The sequence below is a fragment of the Lolium rigidum genome, chromosome 5 (assembly GCF_022539505.1).
Source record: "Lolium rigidum isolate FL_2022 chromosome 5, APGP_CSIRO_Lrig_0.1, whole genome shotgun sequence".
Lineage (NCBI taxonomy): Eukaryota > Viridiplantae > Streptophyta > Magnoliopsida > Poales > Poaceae > Lolium > Lolium rigidum.
The window spans coordinates 106850466-106868906 of record NC_061512.1 but is presented as its reverse complement, the minus strand read 5'-3'; the positions used below and the strand labels follow the sequence as shown (position 1 = coordinate 106868906).

Genomic DNA, 18441 nt, shown 5'->3' with positions numbered 1-18441 from the left:
TTAGTACTCGGTTTAAATTGCAAAGATCTATTATGCTCTAAAGGTTACTTAAATATAAATATTTGCAGTCTCCCTAAAAAACAAATCCAATGATACACGTTTAAGGCGTGTGCGAGATCTTAAAAAAAGGCCCACCGGCCTAGACGCGAGGGGAAGTGTTGAATATAATTGTCTAGCCTTTTCCATCGAATCGGTCTTTTCCTTCTATACTGGCATGCAATTTCACACCCCAAGTGGCAGCATAGTGTTGCTACCTGTGATTTCGTAACACAAATAAGCTCCTGCTGTTGCTGTGCAGTGAGCTGTATGGGAGGAAACGGATTTGGGTTGGGTCCATGCTCAAACCGTCTGATGGCGAGGCCTGTCTCTGGCTCCTCCATCTGTCAAGCTGTTTACCATACCAAGAACAAGTCGTGGAGGACGGCGACGGCACTGCAGAGGCGGACCGTTTCTCCCGGCGGTGCACTGATGTGGAGTCACCGGAAGTCGGCACGGCGACGACCGGGTCCGGTTGCGGTGCTCTCCTCCGCCTGATTGATCCCAGGATGAATTAGACAACCTGAGTGGAGACGAGATGGGGGAATCAACGTTCAAACGCACGTACTCGCGCCCGACCTGGGGGCCAGTGGCGGGCACAAGTGTATTCATGGGTATTCAAGTGAATACCCATTATTTTCGTCCAAGAAAATTCATATAGTATTCAGCATGCTTAGCTGAACCAATCTAGTTATTCTCCTTGCACATAGCATCTCTAGTAAACCTACTGTTCCTATAATAGCACTAGATTGCTTCCGTGTTGATCTGGTGAGCTCTCCGGTAATCTAGCTTGAAGCTCGCACTAGCGACGCAATGAGGATGAGGCGGTAATCGATTTTATTGTCCTAAATTTGAATACCCATTGTATGTATCCTGTGCCCGCCCATGCTGGGGGCATGTCGTGCCCGCGAGAAACATCGTCCCTATACATGCGACTATGCGAGTGATTTGACGAGGGGAAGACGAAAAGGACTGCGTGGCAGCGACTCTTGGTCGTCTTTTTTTTTTCTTTGTAAGGCAAGAAAAAGAAGAGAGCGACGGAGTAGCTGCCGCTACTGGTAGTTGCTCAAGGCGTCGGTGTCGCCTCACAACAACGTTGCCTGTTGCAACTGTAACGGGAAGCCTTCCTTTGCTGTGAATACTGCGACTTGCCCGCTGTCAACTGTACGGGTTACTTAGTAGGTCCTTCTTAGTCTGCCTCTGCCTCTGCCTCTGCCTCTGCTACAGAGGTGGTCGTCGCCGACGGTGACCGCAGTGGAGATGGCTCAACACATTTTCTTCTTCTTCTTTGGCTTTGCATACCCGGTAGACTGAACAGAAAAGATAATGCTTGAGAGATGAGGACGGACAAATTGCAGCCTTTGTTCCCTTTGCAAGAAAATCTAAGAGATTGCGGCACTTTTTTTTTTCTTTCAATACTGATACTTGAAGAGACTTTGGGGAATGTTACAAGTGGATGACAGACCTCTCTATTGAATCTTGGTGGATAGACATATCGAGGAAAACCTAACCAAACCGTAAGGCCACGGCTCTCTCACCATGCTTCGCCTCGGTCTTGATGGAGCTAAGTAGGATTTGTTGCGGAACACTCTCGTGACCTCTCTACCGAGGAGAGAGGCTTCAGGAAGCTTCTCAAGCGGAAGCTGCTCGGGTTGGCCTCCTTGGAGAGGACGATCGCTAGGCAGCGGTCCAGGATCACGTGGCTCGCGGAAGGCGACGCTTGCACCAAGTTCTTCCACCTTCACGCCAACCTTCGCCGTCGGAAGAACTTCATTGCGCAGCTCAAGGTGGATGGTGTTCTGATGTCTGACCAAGAGGCGAAAGCCGAGGCGGTGGACTCCTTCTATGAGCTCCTCCTGGGATCTGCGCCGGAGCGAGGTTTCTCCCTGGACTTGGACTATTTGGGGGTCCAGACGCATGATCTGTCGGCTTTGGAGGTCCCTTTCTCGGAGGAAGAGGTATGGGGCGTAATCCGCTCCCAGGAGCTGGACAAGGCGCCAGGCCCGGATGGGTTCTCTGGCAGATTCTATGTGGCGTGCTGGCACATTATCAAGCACGACCTCATGGATGCTTTTCGGTCCTTGTGGAGTGGTGTTTGTCGGGGGTTGCATGTGGCGAATCAGGCGTTGGTCTCCCTCCTTCCCAAGCACGCCGATGCTGTGGAGATCAAGGACTTCCGCCCCATCAGCTTGATTCACAGTGTGGCTAAGCTGGTGGCTAAGGTGATGTCGGCACGGCTGGCTCCGCGTATGTCCGAGCTCGTGGGACCGCAGCAGAGCGCCTTTATCCGGGGCCGCTGCCTTCATGACAACTTCCAGTTGGTGCAATGCACGGCCCGCAAGCTGCATGCGCGGAAGGTGGATGCCATTCTGTTGAAGTTCGACATCACCAAGGCCTTTGACACGGTGGATCGGGCTTTTCTTCTTGAAGTCCTGGAGAAGCTTGGCTTTGGACACAAGTGGATCACCATGGTTTGTGGGCTGCTCAGCTCTGCGTCGACTCGAGTGGTGGTGAATGGGGTGGCAGGTGGCCTTATCTATAACCGGCGTGGCCTTCGGCAGGGCGACCCCCTTTCCCCCCTGCTGTTCGACACGGTCATGGATGTCCTGCATCTGCTGTTTGAGCGGGCGGCGGCAGATGGTCTCCTCTCGGAGTTGGCCCCGAGTGGATTCCGACACCGCACCTCCATGTACGCCGACGACGTGGTCACCTTCATCAGGCCTAGGAAAGGTGACCTCCTAACTTGTGCCTCCATTGTGGATGACTTTGGGGTGGCATCGGGGCTCCGCACCAACCTCGCCAAATGCTCCATCCACCCCATTCGTTGCTCGGTGGAGCAAGTGGATCTTGCGCGTTCGATCTTGGGCTGTGAGGTTGCCTCCTTCCCCTTCAAGTACCCGGGCCTTCCCCGGGGCTTCGAAAGGTGACGGCGGCCCAGCTTCAGCCCCTCGTGGACGAGTGCGGCCGGCGAGGCTGCAACCGTGGTGTGCGAACCTTCTCACCAGAGGGGGGAGGACAATCCTTGTTCAGACGACGTTATGTGCGATTCCCATTCACGCCATGATGTCGTTGGATATTCCTCCCAAGGTTCTTGAGTCGCTTCTCAAGATTAGTAGGGCTTTCATGTGGAAAGGCCGGAGAGAGGTCAAGGGAGGACACTGTTTGGTAGCGTGGGACAAGGTGGCCTCGCCTAAGCTGCTGGGTGGTTTGGGGATTCCGAACCTCAAACTCCTCAACCTGGCGCTTAGATGCCGGTGGTCGTGGCTCCAGAAGGTGGATCCATCCAAGGCTTGGGCAGATTTTAACATCCAAACGCCCAGCCTGTGCTCCGCGATTGTTGACGCTGCTACTTACTACGAGTTGGGCAATGGAGAGAGGGCGCGGTTTTGGAAAGACAGGTGGCTGGGAGGAGAGAAGGTGGAGGACATAGCTCCACATGTGGCCCTGATGGTCTCCAAGCGGAGGGCCAATGCCCGTTCTGTCAAAGAAGGACTGGCAGGTGGGTGGCTCCTGGACTGCGGTCCGGATTTGGGTGAGCGAGCTCTACCCGAGTTCTTTTTGTTGCGGCACAGGCTAGCCTCTGTCGTCCTCGACCCCGATCGAGAGGATAAGTTAGTTTGGAGGTGGACTAGCGACGGCTGCTACTCTTCCAAGTCAGCCTACGAGGCTTTCTTTGGCGGGACTATCGAGCCCCGAGTGGTGGATGAGATCCGGCGTTCCGGAGCGCCCTACGGTTGCAAGTTCTTCGCATGGCTGGTGTCGAAGAACCGCTGGCTGGACGGCGGACAGACTGCTACGCCGTGGTCTGCCGGCCCCCGCGGCTTGCCCCCTTTGCGATCAGGAGCCGGAGACGCTGCAGCACCTTCTCCTTGGATGTGTCGTCGCGCGGGAGGTTTGGATGTGGGTCCTCCGGCAGTGGGACAAGACGGACTGGCTTTCGGTGGCTGATTCAGGCATTGTGGAGTGGTGGACGTCCAGGTCCTGCCCGCGGACTCAACAGCGGGACCTGTGGACGGCCATCATCTTGGTGTTCTGGTGCATATGGAGGCACCGGAATGACGTGGTCTTCAATGGGGCGGCTCCATCTCAGGCTTGCATCAAGGAGAAGATTAGGGAGGAGTGCGATAGATGGAAGCTTGCGAAGCTTTTCCGCAGCTCTTTCTTTGTTTTTCCCGAACCTGTAGCTACACCGTGGCAATTGGGAGAGTAGGCTTAGGGTGAGGACCTGCCACCTCTTGTTGGCAGCCCTTTTTGCCTCTTGACACCCCTTCTATATGATTGATACACCTCTCCATGGTGTATTCTCGAAAAAAAGACCGAGACGAAGCTTTGGGTAACTGCATGCGCGGAACTTTTGAGTGTTGTAATATTGGGAGTGTAATCCCTTTGCGAACCTTTTTTCCTTTCCTTTTTTAGCTTATGTCAAAGCTCTCCTTATTTAGTGGATAGAGGCAAATCTTTTGCCTATCTTTCACAAAAATAATACTAATATGGCAGCCAAGACATGGAGCAAATGGGAAAATATTTAAAAACATGGCTTCTGGGGGAAACTCCGTTTCTGAATTTGTCTAGAAAAGCTGCCAGACCAGTGCCTTAAAAACTTGGCCCGTTTGTGTTGCTGCATGTCTCCTAGGAATCTAGAGAGCGCGGAACGACAGAGTCTTTAACAACGAACCAGGTGATTGTACATACCTAGCGTGCATTTTTGTAACGCCGATCTTGTGCTTTAAAGATTTGTTCCGTGATATTCCATCAAGTTTCATAGTGTTTCAGGAAAAACTGGACAGGTTAACACGCCAAGAAGCTTGTTGAAACTGTGCACACTCTCACGCTCTGTGATCCTTCATCTGAATCACAGAAGATCTCAGGCTCTGGTCCTCTCGGTCACCAAAGTTTCAGGCCGAGCTGATGAACTGGGCGACGTTGCTTTCTGATAGCTAAGAGGTAAATTCCCCGGTCCCTCTGTGCTGTTATCATAAGGTAGAGATATCTCTGCTTTTTTACGTTCTTGCCTTTCCGTGTAGTAATTCAAGGGCCACATGAATCAAATATTGCAAGGGTAAATATAGCACTAACGATTCTTTTTGGAAGTGACTATTTCTCAGACGATGATGTTAACAAGTCTCAGTTGCAACTTAAGTTGCAACTCATAACTAGCATAAATCACAGAGCAAATCAAATGGTGCAAATTTTGACTGAGCATGAACCTAGTTCTCAGCTTGACTAGCAAATTCCATTTTTACCACTAAGAAGTAACAATCCACTACATCACAAACTTGACTTTCGCAATCATGTGGACGTTCTGATAAACAACAACACATCTTCAGACGTTTATTAACAGGGAGGTTCTGCTTAAACACAGAATGTGACATGCAATCATGCTAAAAGAGTACAAGCCACGCAATTGTATCAGCAGTAAAGATCATCTCATATATATCACATAATCTGTATCACAGCGTGCATGATCACCATTACATTACAAAAAAAAGAACTACGCAACAATTAACCACAGATTTACAAGGCAACTTGTACTAGGCGATGCATGCAGTCTACCAACAAAGCCTGCGCAGACTTCTGCGTTCCTACTCCTAGGTACGCTTCACCATCGACCAAGGCCATGACGGCATCCAGACGCGCGAGCACGCGTTCCTCGGCGAGCAGCTCCGGCGTGAAGAAGTTCTTCCAGCCCGTGCACCACGCGACGGCCTCCGAGAGGGGCGGCTTGCCGCCGGACTGCATCCAGTGGCGCAGCGAGTCTTCGTATCTGTCGAAGAACAGCTCCTCTTCAAGGATCGAGACCACGTCCTGCACAGGCACGAGAGGCGCCCATAGCATCGCCGTTTGCAACGAGGGGTCGATCTGCTTCGGCGGCGTGAACATCAGCTCCCGCACAAGACGGGTGAGCATCGGCAGGATGTGGCGCCGGGTGAAGGTGTTCCACTGCGTCGGATGCATGTAATCTTTCCATGGGGACACGACGTCGTGGTAGTCTAACTCGTCGGCGCGGGACAGGATCTTGCTCTCGACGGTGTCGTAGAGATCTTCCGGCAAGTGGCCGATCAGGGGGATCCACGGCCGCAGCCAGTGGTGGCAGTCCGGGTCCCACGATGGCTTCCACTCCTGCGCCTCCGCGGCCATCGCCGGCTTGATCACCTCCTCGACGATGTACTTCCTCGTGGAAGAAGGCAACGTGGCTTTCCACATCCCTGGGGTGCGCCCTTCCTTCACCTTCTTGGACTCCATGATCGCCGCCAGCGCGTCAGCCGCCTCTACGCTGATGTCGTCCTCTTCCGTCATGTCGCGCAGCATCGCGATGGTCTTCTCGCAGCACTCCTCTTCGAGCGCCAGGACCCGGCAGAGATCCTCGCAGCGACGGCGCCACTCCTCTTCGACCACCGGCGGCTTGTCCGGAAGGCCGTTATCGTACAAAGCTTTCTGGCTGTAGCCTATGCCGGTGTGCTGGTTCTGTTGTACTACGGCCTGCACGGGGGCGACGATCCCTTTTCCCCGAGGACCGAGACCAGAGCCCTCCTTGAAGTTCCACCGGCGCAGCATCCTCGCCACCGCCAGACTGGTGGAAGCGAGGGTTCCTGGCAGAGGCATTGGTTGACATGGCTCCAGCAGCGGCAACGCCATGCCGGGAGACCGCGCGCGGCGAGGAGACGATTCCGCTACTGAACTGAAACCGGGGAGCTGTTTCGATCGTACTCCGGTGACGACCTCTTTTTTTTAGGGATGGCTAGAGATTTCAGAAGAGATTATTGTGAGAGATGGTAGGTTTATGCATGAATATATAAATGCCAGTGCGTCCGAAACGGAGTTGGTTCTGGTGTCCTACCCGGCTACCAATACCGGAAAACCGGAAAATCTAATTTAGCGAGACGCTAAAACCGAATTCGTGATGGTGTCCTCCTCCCTCCGACAGAAGGTCAGATTATAATATTTCAGTCATGCTTGTTTTCAGATAGTCTAATTTTGGGGAGGTTTCTGTTAGAAGAAGGCTTCGGCACGGCGTCGTGTGCGTCACGGAAGTACATATGAGAATTGGGATTCTACGTCGAGTCGGTTTCATGTTGTACAAAAGTACGAGGCTTGCTTCAATGCAGCCCCTCCTCAAACTTAAAAAAAAAAGGCTTGCTTTCACGGAAGTACATATGAGAATAGGGATTCTACGTCGTGATGGTCTTTTGCTCTTTTAGCTCTTGATCGTAACTACGTGGCTGTGGAGATTGAGTCGGATGCAAATGAAGTACTGATCGAAAATTCTGGTAGTGTTAGATCAGAAATTGCCAGCATTTGCCAGGAGATTAAGGAGCTGCGTGGGTTTTTAGCTAGCTTCAAATTTAGCTTTGTTGGGAGGCTTGCCAATGGAGCAGCTCATTCTTGTGCTAAGGTAGCTAGTAGTTCTAGAAGAAGATGCTTGTGGGTTAACTATATTCCATCCTTCTTAGATCATGTCCTTCATAAGGATTGTAATCCCACCTTTTGATTAATGAAGCTCCGTGATTCGCAAAAAAAAATAAATCCAGCGACCGATCGCTCGCTGAATATGGGTCGTGTTGCCGTACTACCTTTGGGCCTACTTCTTAACTGGTGCGCGGCCCAGCTAGTTTCCTGCGTGTAGTTAGCCCACACTTCATTGCTTTTGTTGCTTATTACGGCTCCACCCACGTGATGCGAAGAAATCTCCATCAGCAGCTAGCGCAACTGGTAGCTAGCTTTCACGTACGGATTAGCTGGAATTTTATTGTTAATTATTGTAATAATTAGATAATATTTTTGTTGGATTTTGTTGTTGATTATCTGTAAACAACCAACATTTCTGTTAGATTTCTTGTTTCTAATATTCAAGCGAATATTTTGTTGTAATCATTTGCGACTTTTTGTAAGAATAGTTAGTGATGTTTGGTGTAATTTAATCTATAGGAAATTAATTTTTTCTTAACCACTTTAAACTATTTTGCAAATATATGGATTTTTTTGTTGTAATAGTTTGTGGGTTTTTGGTGAATTTGTTAGTGACTTTTGTTGTAAATCAATTTGCATCAAAAAAATGTTGGTTTAACCATTTTATTATATGTTGATTTAAGAAAAATGCATTTAAATTTTAATGTGAAATCACCTTAAAGATGTTGTAATCTTTCATTGACAGTTTGCCACAACTTTGTGGGTTTTGTTGTAATCGTCCATATTTTCTGGTAAAATAACTGGTGATTTTTGTTGTAACAAAAAATATGTAGAAAATTTGTTATTTCTTATCCAATTTTTCGTACAAAGACCTTTTGTTGTATTAGATTTTTATTTTTGCTGTAATTTGTAGCAGAATTTTGTTGTAAACCAACCTGTAGCAAAATAATTGTTATTTGACCACTTTTTATAACATTACTTTTTAGATTTTTGTTGTGAAGATTTTGTTGTAAATTAATATATTTTTTGTAAGCGGAGTGAGATAGTTTGTTGTAATACTTCGTATGACTCCAATCTGCTGTAGGGTGGTATTTTTGTTGTAAATATTGAGAAGGTTAGGTCCGAAGGAATATACCTTTTCGAATTAACTCGGGAAGCAAGGATTGCGGGTTGGTTCTCCAAAAAACGGGAGGGGGGCAAAATATAAAACTTGAGTACGGTTGATTCTAGACGTTAGATCGCGATCGGACGACGCGGAGGGCAACCAATTTTAACCTCATTATCAGACGGCCGACGCCGAGCGTTTCCCTTTAGTTAGTTGCTAATCCAGATTAAATTTAGTTAGACCCACGTGCTCGTATAGAATACATCTAATCGTATGATCTGCATTCTGCAGGAACCCTTAGCCCTAGAATAACTCCTTGCCCTAATGTCCACCGATGCACTAGAACAATCCCCCCACGAGAAAGTGGAGGTAGCCCGACGATGGAGACACACGGCGAGATATGTAGAACCTATTGGACGGCGTGTGCTCACGTTGGGAGTGTCTCGTGGATCCGACTGTCCGCGTTGCACGTCGCCACTATTGTTGTCATCGTCGTTCATGGCGGCTAGGACGCCCGCGTCCGCGAGCAACACGCCAAGGATGCTGACCGTGATCTCGATGGCCGCGAAGGTGGACATGCTGTCGGTGGAAAACGACGGGGCCGCAAATCACGTGTAGAAGCTAGCCGCGCCTAGCGTCGTCTCCTCCAGGCGAAGCGGCAACAAAAGAAGGAAGAATCCCAAATACCCCCTGCGCCTCGTGTCGTCTCCTCCAGGCGACACGGGGAGCCAAACCCTAGTCCACCCCCATCGCCGCCCCCTTCCGCCCTCCCTCCCCTCCTCGCCACCCCCGGAGGTGCTACCGGTCGAAGACCAAGGCGTCGGTGAAGGGGACTGTTATAAAAGAGACAAGCAAATAACGAAGAACGATAAAGAAAAACACAGCGGAGACACAAGATTTAACGTGGAAAATCCCTTCCAACACAGAAGGAAAAAAAACCACGGGCGCCAGCCAGCAAAACTTCACTATATCGGGGAGTGTTTACAAACGCTGTGGGTTATCTTATAATTTGATAAACCCTAGCCGGCGGCTTACAAGATGTATATATAGGCGGTGCCAACGATCCGTACGCTTCGGCCCAAGCCTCCAGCGATGGGCCTCGCTCCGCTCGTCAGAAGTTAGCCTCCCTTTAGTATATGAATTTGGATCACAGTACAACAGGGACGGTGGGGATTTCGGCTCCTTTGTGCATCCATAATGAGGGAGGTCGCTTCACGGGGCTCACCGGTGTTGAGGTCATCGCTACGCAGCATCCTCTTGGCCCTGCGCTTCTCCCCAAGCCGGCGGCTTCTCGGGATCTATCGAGGCTAGGGCTAGTGCAGGAGATGCTCCGGGTGGTGGTCTTCGGAGCTGTCTCTCCCAGCGGCGGTCATGTGTGGATCGCATCCCCGACCGTGAGGGAGGCGAGGCATAGTGGCCTAGGATCTGGTGGTCTCTTCTCCAGGGGTGGGATTTGGTGTCGATGCTTGTACAGGGGTGGACATCGTCATCTAATGCTCGATTGTTACCTGTCGTGGTCACGCAGGCGACCCAGTGGTGGTGTGCACCACCCGTCTCTCACCGTCGCTCGCCATGGTCTTGGCGGGGTGATGTGCTATGCTGCGGACAATGAGCATTCTCTCTCCTAGATCTGAGGTTTGTTGGGTCAATCTTCAAGTTGGGATGGACTGGGGCGGTTTGGAAAGGCCTGTTGGAGATATGCCCAAGAGGCAATAATAAAAGTGTTTATTGTTATATCTTAGTGTTCATGATAAATGTTTACATCCCATGCTATAACTGTATTAACCGGAAACATTAATACTTGTGTGTTTTGTAAACATAAAAGAGTCACTGGTAAGCCTCTTATTAAACTAGCTTGTTGATTAATAGATGATCATAGTTTCATGATCATGAACATTGGTTGTTATTAATAACAAGATCATGTCATTAAGAGAATGATGTGATGGACACACGCCCATAGTAAGCATAGCATATGATCAAGTCATTACGTTCGTTTTGCTACAAGTTTAAAGATACATAGTAACCTAATCCTTGGACCATGAGATCATGTTAATCACCTGCACCGGTTGGATGCTTTGATGACATCAAACACTACTTCGTAAATGGGTGGTTACAATGGTGGCATTAAGTATTCGGAAAGTATAGGTTGAAGCGCGTGGATCAAGAGTGGAATGATGGATAGATATACTCTGGACCCTCTCGGTGGAATGTCAACCAATTAGCTTGCAAGCATGCGACTAGGTCACAAGGGATGTCATTTCACGGTACGAGTAAAGAGTACTGATCGGTAACGAGGTTGAACTAGGTATAGAGATACCGATGATCGAACCTCGGATAAGTAAAGTATCGCGCGACAAAGGGAATTGGTATCATATGTTAATGGTTCTTTCGATCACGAAGTCATCGTTGAACATGTGGGAGCCATTATGGATCTCCAGGTCTCGCTATTGGTTATTGATCGGACAAGTGTCTAGGTCATGTGTGCATAGTTCACGAAACGTAGGATGACACACTTAAGGTTTGATGTTGTTTAAGTAGATATCGAATTTGAAATGGAGACCGAATATTGTTCGGAGTCTCGGATGGGATCCAGGACATCACGGAGGTCCCGAATGGTCCGGAGAATAAGATTCATATATGGAAAATCAAATTCCAAGTTTGGGAATAATCCGCTGATTTTTATCGGATGTTTGGAAGGTTCTAGAAGGTTCTAGGTCTGTCCAAAATATTCACTAAGGAAGGTGGACTCCCGGAGGAACTCCACCAATCCTAGCCGACCAACTAAAGGGGAAGGTGGAGTCCATGGTGGACTCCACCACCTTGGTCGGCCAAACAAGAAGGAAAGGGGGAAAGTCCCACCCTAAGTCCACCTTTGACTAGGTCTGACTATTTGATTTTATGGAAGGTTTGCACTACGACTTCTAGGAGGAGTAGGTTTGAACCCTTGGGTGTTCCACCTATATAATGAGGAGGAGAGGAGGTTGGCCAGACACATCAAGGCTGCCCTTGGCCGCACCCCTCCCTCTCTCCCAAACCCTAGCGCCACACCCTCCTCCACCTCTCTCTTGCACGACTATGGCGAAGCCCTACAGGAGATCTCCACCACCACCGTCACCACGCCGTCGTGCTGTTGGGATTCCGAGGAGGATCTACTACTTCCGCTGCCCACTGGAACAGGGAGAAGGACGTCTTCATCAACACCGTACGTGTGACCGAGTGCGGAGGTGCTGCCCGATTGCGGCACCGTCGGGATCTTCCACTCGCTCCAGAGAGCGGCAAGTGATTGACTACATCATCCACGAGATTTATCTCGTTAACGCTTAACGATCTTCAAGGGTATGTTGATCCCATTTGGTTGCTACCATCTATTATATTAGATCTTGGCTTGTTGTTCGTTCTTGCGATAGGAAATTTTTATTTTCTATACTACGAACCCCTACAAGGCACCCTACTAATTCTCTTCCCACCTACCTTGTTTTCTATACTGCCCAGTTCTTGTCCCGACTCTTTTGTCAAGTGGGAAATGCCTGATAACTTTCCTAGCCACCCTACTAATTCTCTTCCCACGTACTACACTTCTTTCAGTCTTCCATCTGCTTGTTCTGCAAACTGATCATACATTGGTCTTGGCATGGATGCCTCTGAAAATTATGCAGTCATTGAAACATGCATCATAAGAGATCATATGCAAGTACAACTCTTCTGATGTACTGCTTTGCTTCATGAAATTTCTTCGACAGAGAATATCTTCAAATGCAGCATTAGTCATTCCCCTGACATTTTTAATGTTGAGCAATCTTACTAGAAACTGCAGCTTAGAAAACTTCTTGCATCCTGGGTACAACTGCTGGCCACCATCATTGACTAACCTCTTGTGTGATTCGACATCTTCATCTTCACTGTCATCTTCACTGCCTTCTTCTTTTTCTGAATGCAAGGAACTTCTATTGTACATTTCAAACCCATCTAACAGTAGCTGGTCTTCCATGTAGGTGAAAGAAACTACATCACCAAGTTGGATATCATATAACCTGACAAGGAACCTCTAGTATGGACCACAAATAGTTGTAGTGGTACCATCTTTCTCAAGGTACATGTCATAAACCCTCATTGGGCATTTTTCCACCATCCAGTTCTCTGACCTTGCAAACTTACTAACTTACTCCTTGAATTTGCAAGGCATAGCCTAAAATAATTTGGTAGAGCAGGGAGGAAAGAAAAACTAATAACATGTCATACTGAACATTGCAATGTTGTCTAAACCCAATTTCCCAAACCTGAAATCATATAGTACTCATAGCAATTCAATGGTAATAATGCAAGGGAAAAATGCAAGTTGCTGCACTAACCACTCCTTCTTCAAATCACTGCATCATCTGAACTTCAAAGGAAACTGCACGCCTGTTAGAACGGCGACCACAATATTCCAGTGGTTGACGATAGAAAAAACAACCAACCGCATCCATCCCTGGTAAGAACATGATTATGAGTTGCAATCTCATCTAGTGGTTGACGAGAGAAAAAATGAACATGAAAATTGATGCCGTGCAAGTATATGTAACATGTAGAGTTTTTTACCTACCGAAAGTGCAACGCAGATGAAGGAAAACAAATTGTCCAAAGTGATCCACCCTATGGTACTGGCGCTGCAAGAATCAATGAAGAAAGAAGAGGTACAAAGTCATGATCAATGAAGCAGCAAGGAAGAAAAATGAGAAGTGAAAAACTGATGAACTCACCAGGAACTGCTTCTGTGGATTTCCTTGGATGATTTGCCTCCTTATATAGTTGCCAGGCGATGATTCCACGTAGTGCTACCACTTACCCACGTTCCCACGATATGCAGGGCGGCACCCTCATGTCGTTTCCAAAAAAGGCCCACGGGCCCATTGTGCAAGTAACTAATTCAAGTGTAGACCCAATAGAACAGCAGGATTTAAAAAAAAAATAGGACAAATCAAAAAAATGTAAATGCCAAATGTTGGCTACCTGCCTTGTTCTGAATATAGATTATTTCAGAACATTGATGGCAGGATAGTCATTTTGTACAAATGCAAAAAATCATCATCAATATGACACAAGATATTGATTTAAACTAGGATAATAATTCATACATTGCAGAACAATGCAGGCAGGATAATCATACTTAATTTATAAGATCCATGCATAACTAATAATATTCTTGACCAGTACTACAACAAGAACCGATAACACTTAACATCACAACTTATAACTACTGAACCATCCAACACTGGTTTTCTCCATTAGGTCATTACTGCAAATCTTCAAGTTTTGTGATCACCATCCTTAGCCAGGCAAATTGATCCCTCCTAGTGTACAGAATTTCCCTCTCATCCTTGAAGGTTATCTTGCAAACATCTCCTTCCTTGAGTTTGAATGATTCTAGAGTTTTTGTCCAGCCAACACTGATCTTGGCCTTTCGAGAACCATCATACCTCATCCTGTAGTGCTTGTTTAGAGAGCTTGTACTACAATTGACAACTACAAAGACCTCCTGAGCTCCACCAGAAATACCATATTGAATGTGTTGTTGTGACATGAGAAATTTAACAAGGTATGCACTTGTGTACTCTTGTGAAACATCCTGAAATTCATGAAACAAATTTGAATTTAGTAAATTCCTACAGGAATTTACTTAAGTAATTCATCAGATGCTACAATGTAATGCAACCATGCATCATCCCAAGTAATTCATGGAAAGCAACAACATTCAAAAGACAGAGAATTCATCAGATGCTACAATGTAATGGAACCATGCATCATCCCAAGTAATTCATGGAAAGCAACAACATTCAAAAGACAGTGAATTCATCATATGCTATTTAAAATAATGCAAAGAGGCAATAGCACCACACATACAACAACTTGTGCGGTAGGTGCAAAGTAGTACATAAACTTGAAAATTGTGGTGACCTGGTACACTAACTCGTTCTCGGTGTGCAAAGCAGGTCCAAATCGTCATAGCGCGTACACGTGGAAGTGCTTTCTTTGCACAAAGGCCCCCAAGTTTGACAGAAAACCGGACAAGTTATAGAGATTTCCAAATTCTCTTTTCTCCGACCTGTCCTGCTCTTGTCACCTCCGCCGTCCAAGCAAGGTGCGTGTACCGCCTCCGCATCTCCGGGTACCTCGCGGACCTGATGGTAGCTGAGACGGCGGTGCTGGTCTTCAACGTCTCACCATCTACCTAGACGCTCGCGGGGATTACAGGCCGATTTTGATCGGCCATGAATCTTGGACATGCGAGTCCCGTCCCGACCTGTGCCTGCTAGCTAGCCAGCTCTGCTGCGAAACGTCCTCGTGGTTCCACGCTGCTGGCCCCTGCCGGTTCTGTCACTATGATCGCAGCCTCTTCCGTCTTCTTAACCGCCGCATTAGAACGTTATGGCGACTAAGTCAGATTCGTCGCTCTTTTGGTCTTCTAGGATTTTTACAGAAAGTCCTACCCGAAATATAATTTTTCCTAACTACGGAACATTACATTGCCGTGCACGTTAAGGATCCGACTATCCCTAACACTGTACTGGATCTGGCTACCCCTAATGGGCCAGACCGGATCCAACTTCCAGGTAAGGTCGATTGGATCCGGCTCCATGTTCCTAGGCTGGACTTCCTCTATTTTGATCAATAGCAACTGGGCCGCCCGATGGACCATACCATCACCATCTGTGTGCCACCCGGGCTTGTCGGATTTAGCCACTATCGATGGTACACCCATGAAGCATACCCACAACACCGACGCCGCCCGCATCCGCGGCTTCTACCGGTGGCTGCACCATGGGCTGAAGCCGCCGCGCGCCTTAGCGCGGCGCGAGTCACAGTACTACCGCGACCTCGAGGCGTCGAGGTCGCGGGATCGGCCGCGTCGCCGCTCTAGCTCCCACGACCTGGAGGCGACGAGCTCCAGCATGCCGCGCGAGCTCCAGCGCCCTGGTCCCGCGCTGCCTCACCTTCTCTGGGCTCGAGCTCGAGCAGGCCGCCACTACCGCCGCGGTCGGGGACTACGCGACGGACAAGGACATCGCCGCAATCACGGTGAAGCTGGAGATGACCGAGCTCTCGCTCAAGGCGGGCGACTTCGTCCCCGACGCGGCCCTGGGGCACGGTGATCGCGATGGTCGAGGAGAAGTACGCACGCGACGCCTACAAGCAGGAGGAGTGGCGCCGCGAGCAGGCGGCACAGGACACCGTTTACATCGAGCTCGACATCGACTAGGCTGCCGGCTCCGCCACCGTGGTACGTAGCTCCCCAATGAGCGTGCTTACTTTTGTACCGGCTGCGGCGGCGCCATGACATAGAGAAGCGGAGCACTAGGCTCCGCTGTTTTATCTCTTCTTTGTATGAACAATCTCTGACCCGAACAAATGTTTTAATTATGTAGTTTATTATAGAGAAGGGTGTGACGCCCTTGCGAAGGGAGCCACACAAAAGTGTTAGAAGCGTGAAATAGTTTGGCTGGAGGGTCATTTTGTGCAATTCTTACGAAAAAGAGTCATTTTTGTGTAAATCGCCGTGCTCCTCCAGCAATCTCGTCGGCCTCGGCATGCGTAGGATCGCGTATGTGGACCCGCGACGTGTGGCGGAGGGGGAGCTGACGCCGCAGATCAACGTGGACGCGCTGGGCTTGGACCTACCCGGATGGGTGGATGGGACATGCATTCCGACGAGCACTTCGCGTACCACATTCGCAACTGGCTAAGAGCATATTCGTGGTTGGGGCGCGCGACGGGCCTGCCTCGTCGTCGTTCTTCGCCTTTGCCGCCTGCGTTCGTGCCCGCCTCTCGGCCCTTGCTTCGCGCATTTGGCGGTGGAGCATGGCGGCTGGCGTTGCAAGAGCTTGCCGGCGGCGTTGTGCCCTCGCTGCCAGCCTTTGGCGAGAAGCCTCGTTCTCGGCGGGCCTCGCTTGCTCGCGGGCGAACGCGTCGTAGTGGCGATAAGCGTTGAGGGAGGCGAGCTTCTGTCGCTTCACCACCATCAGGAGGTGTCCCGCCTCCTCCGTGGCCGCTCGCTGGCGCGAGATCTCGAGGGCGTGCTCGAGATTAGCGTCGTTGATGAACTCCCACTGCTCCTCCTTCAACCTCCGGAACCGCTGCGCGTTCAACGACGTCAGGATCGCCGCCTGCTCCGGGTCGGGGGGTGCCTGCGGCTGCTCACCCCACTGCGCCGCGAGGCGCTGGCACGCCCGATTCGCGCCCTTGGCCAAGGAGCCGGCACGGGGTTGCATGCGATTCTATTGGGCTTGAAAACTAGCAGGCGCCGTTTGGGACGCACCGGTGCAAGCCCAAAAATCACACCAGCCCCAAAACGCTATCGGGACCGCTATCGAGGCCGCTAGTGGAGATGCTCTAAATTGAGATGTGCTTATGCCGCTGCACAAGTCCTGGAGCTCCCCAATGTGTACATGGCACATGCAAATCGGACGAGCTCCCCTATCATGTGTGGCGTCCCTTTTTTCGATAAGGATGCGTGGCGTCCCTGGCGAGATAAATCGTGTGTCTTGAGCTCTGCGTCGGCACGCCGACAAGGCACACACGGCACGGTGTGAGGTTACAATTTCGAAAAAACAGTTGTATAGGTGTTATTTGCAAAATAACAGTGCTAACGTGTAACCACGAGGGGATTTGGACTAGTTTTGCACACAGGTAACAAGTTTGTGTACCAGTTTATCTCAGTTTTCAAGTTATTGTACTAATCTGCACGCACCATACAAGTTCTTGTACGTCCGGTGTTATTACCTCTAATGCAAAGAAAGCAGTAGCACTTACCATTTTTCCTTCACCTGGTATTACATTGCTATTCATCAATGTGCAAACATAGTGCTTCATTTCTGGCGTTTGGAAGCTCCTCCACAATGCTACATAGCTGACTCCTTTGATTATAAGTCATCTCCACTTCATTTCCAAAAATGCAGCACTTGTCAAATGATTCATCATCGGATAAACCTGGCCCTATTTGACAAAATAGTGTTGTGTCAGAATAATAGTAAGCTAATTCATCTTTGAAACAAAACATTGATTACACACAAACCTCTAAGAATGATCATTGACTTCTCATCATCAACATCATCAACACTGAAGTAATCATCATCTTCTCTGTAATGATCATCCTCTTCACTGTAATGATCATCCTCTTCACTGTAATGATCATCCTCTTCAGTCTCATAGTCTGACTCCTCGCTATTCTTCTCACTAATGGGAAAACAAGATAAATTAAGCTACATTAGATTACTTTAACACCAAAACCATGATGGCAAACAGATGTGTAACAACCCAAAAATTTCAAAAACAAACAAAATGAATTTCCCTAGTTCCAAAATTTGGAACCAACAAAAACTTTTATTAAAATAAGATTGATACATCTAGATCTGGTTTAAATCTTGCGTTTTGCCATGATGAGTGTTATTATGCTTATGTGCTAAACCCTAAACCTCACCCCTCTTTTCACCACCCTAGTTAAATTAAAATAAAAGGAAATTAAATAAGAAAGAGGCATATGTGCCTATGGCTATTTTTATAAAACTTTACCCTAAGCTTTTCTACTTTGCTTAGAGGTTTGGAAAACTTTCCTACACCTTACCTAGTACCTACCAAACCAATTCCAAGTGATTTTCAAAGAAATTAAAAAGAAACTAAAAATGCCATAGAGGCATATGAGAGTAAAATAGCAAATTTAGGAAATTAAGAATTTTGACCCTAGTACTTGTGGTAAATGAATGGATCACTTCCATATACCTTTTCAACACTCACCAACACCAATTGGGTCAAGCCTAGCCAATTAAAAATCAAATGCCACATATGCATAGAGGCATATGTGCCACATAGCCATTTCACCAAGTCTTTGACCTAGGACTCTAAACCTTGACCAAATGATG

At 48.6% G+C, this 18441-nt stretch overlaps 1 protein-coding gene across 1 annotated transcript; it reads right to left on the bottom strand.

The window, feature by feature from the left end:
• Positions 1–5550: 5550 nt before the first annotated feature.
• Positions 5551–6672, bottom strand: LOC124656232 (septin and tuftelin-interacting protein 1 homolog 1-like). Its single transcript, XM_047195013.1, has one exon. The coding sequence runs from the start codon at positions 6670–6672 to the stop codon at positions 5551–5553; it is 1122 nt and encodes a 373-aa protein (XP_047050969.1).
• Positions 6673–18441: the final 11769 nt, after the last annotated feature.

Coding starts and splice junctions, on each gene's coding strand:
- LOC124656232 (XM_047195013.1), bottom strand. CDS start 6,672: ATGGCGTTGCCGCTGCTGGAGCCATGTCAACCAATGCCTCTGCCAGGA.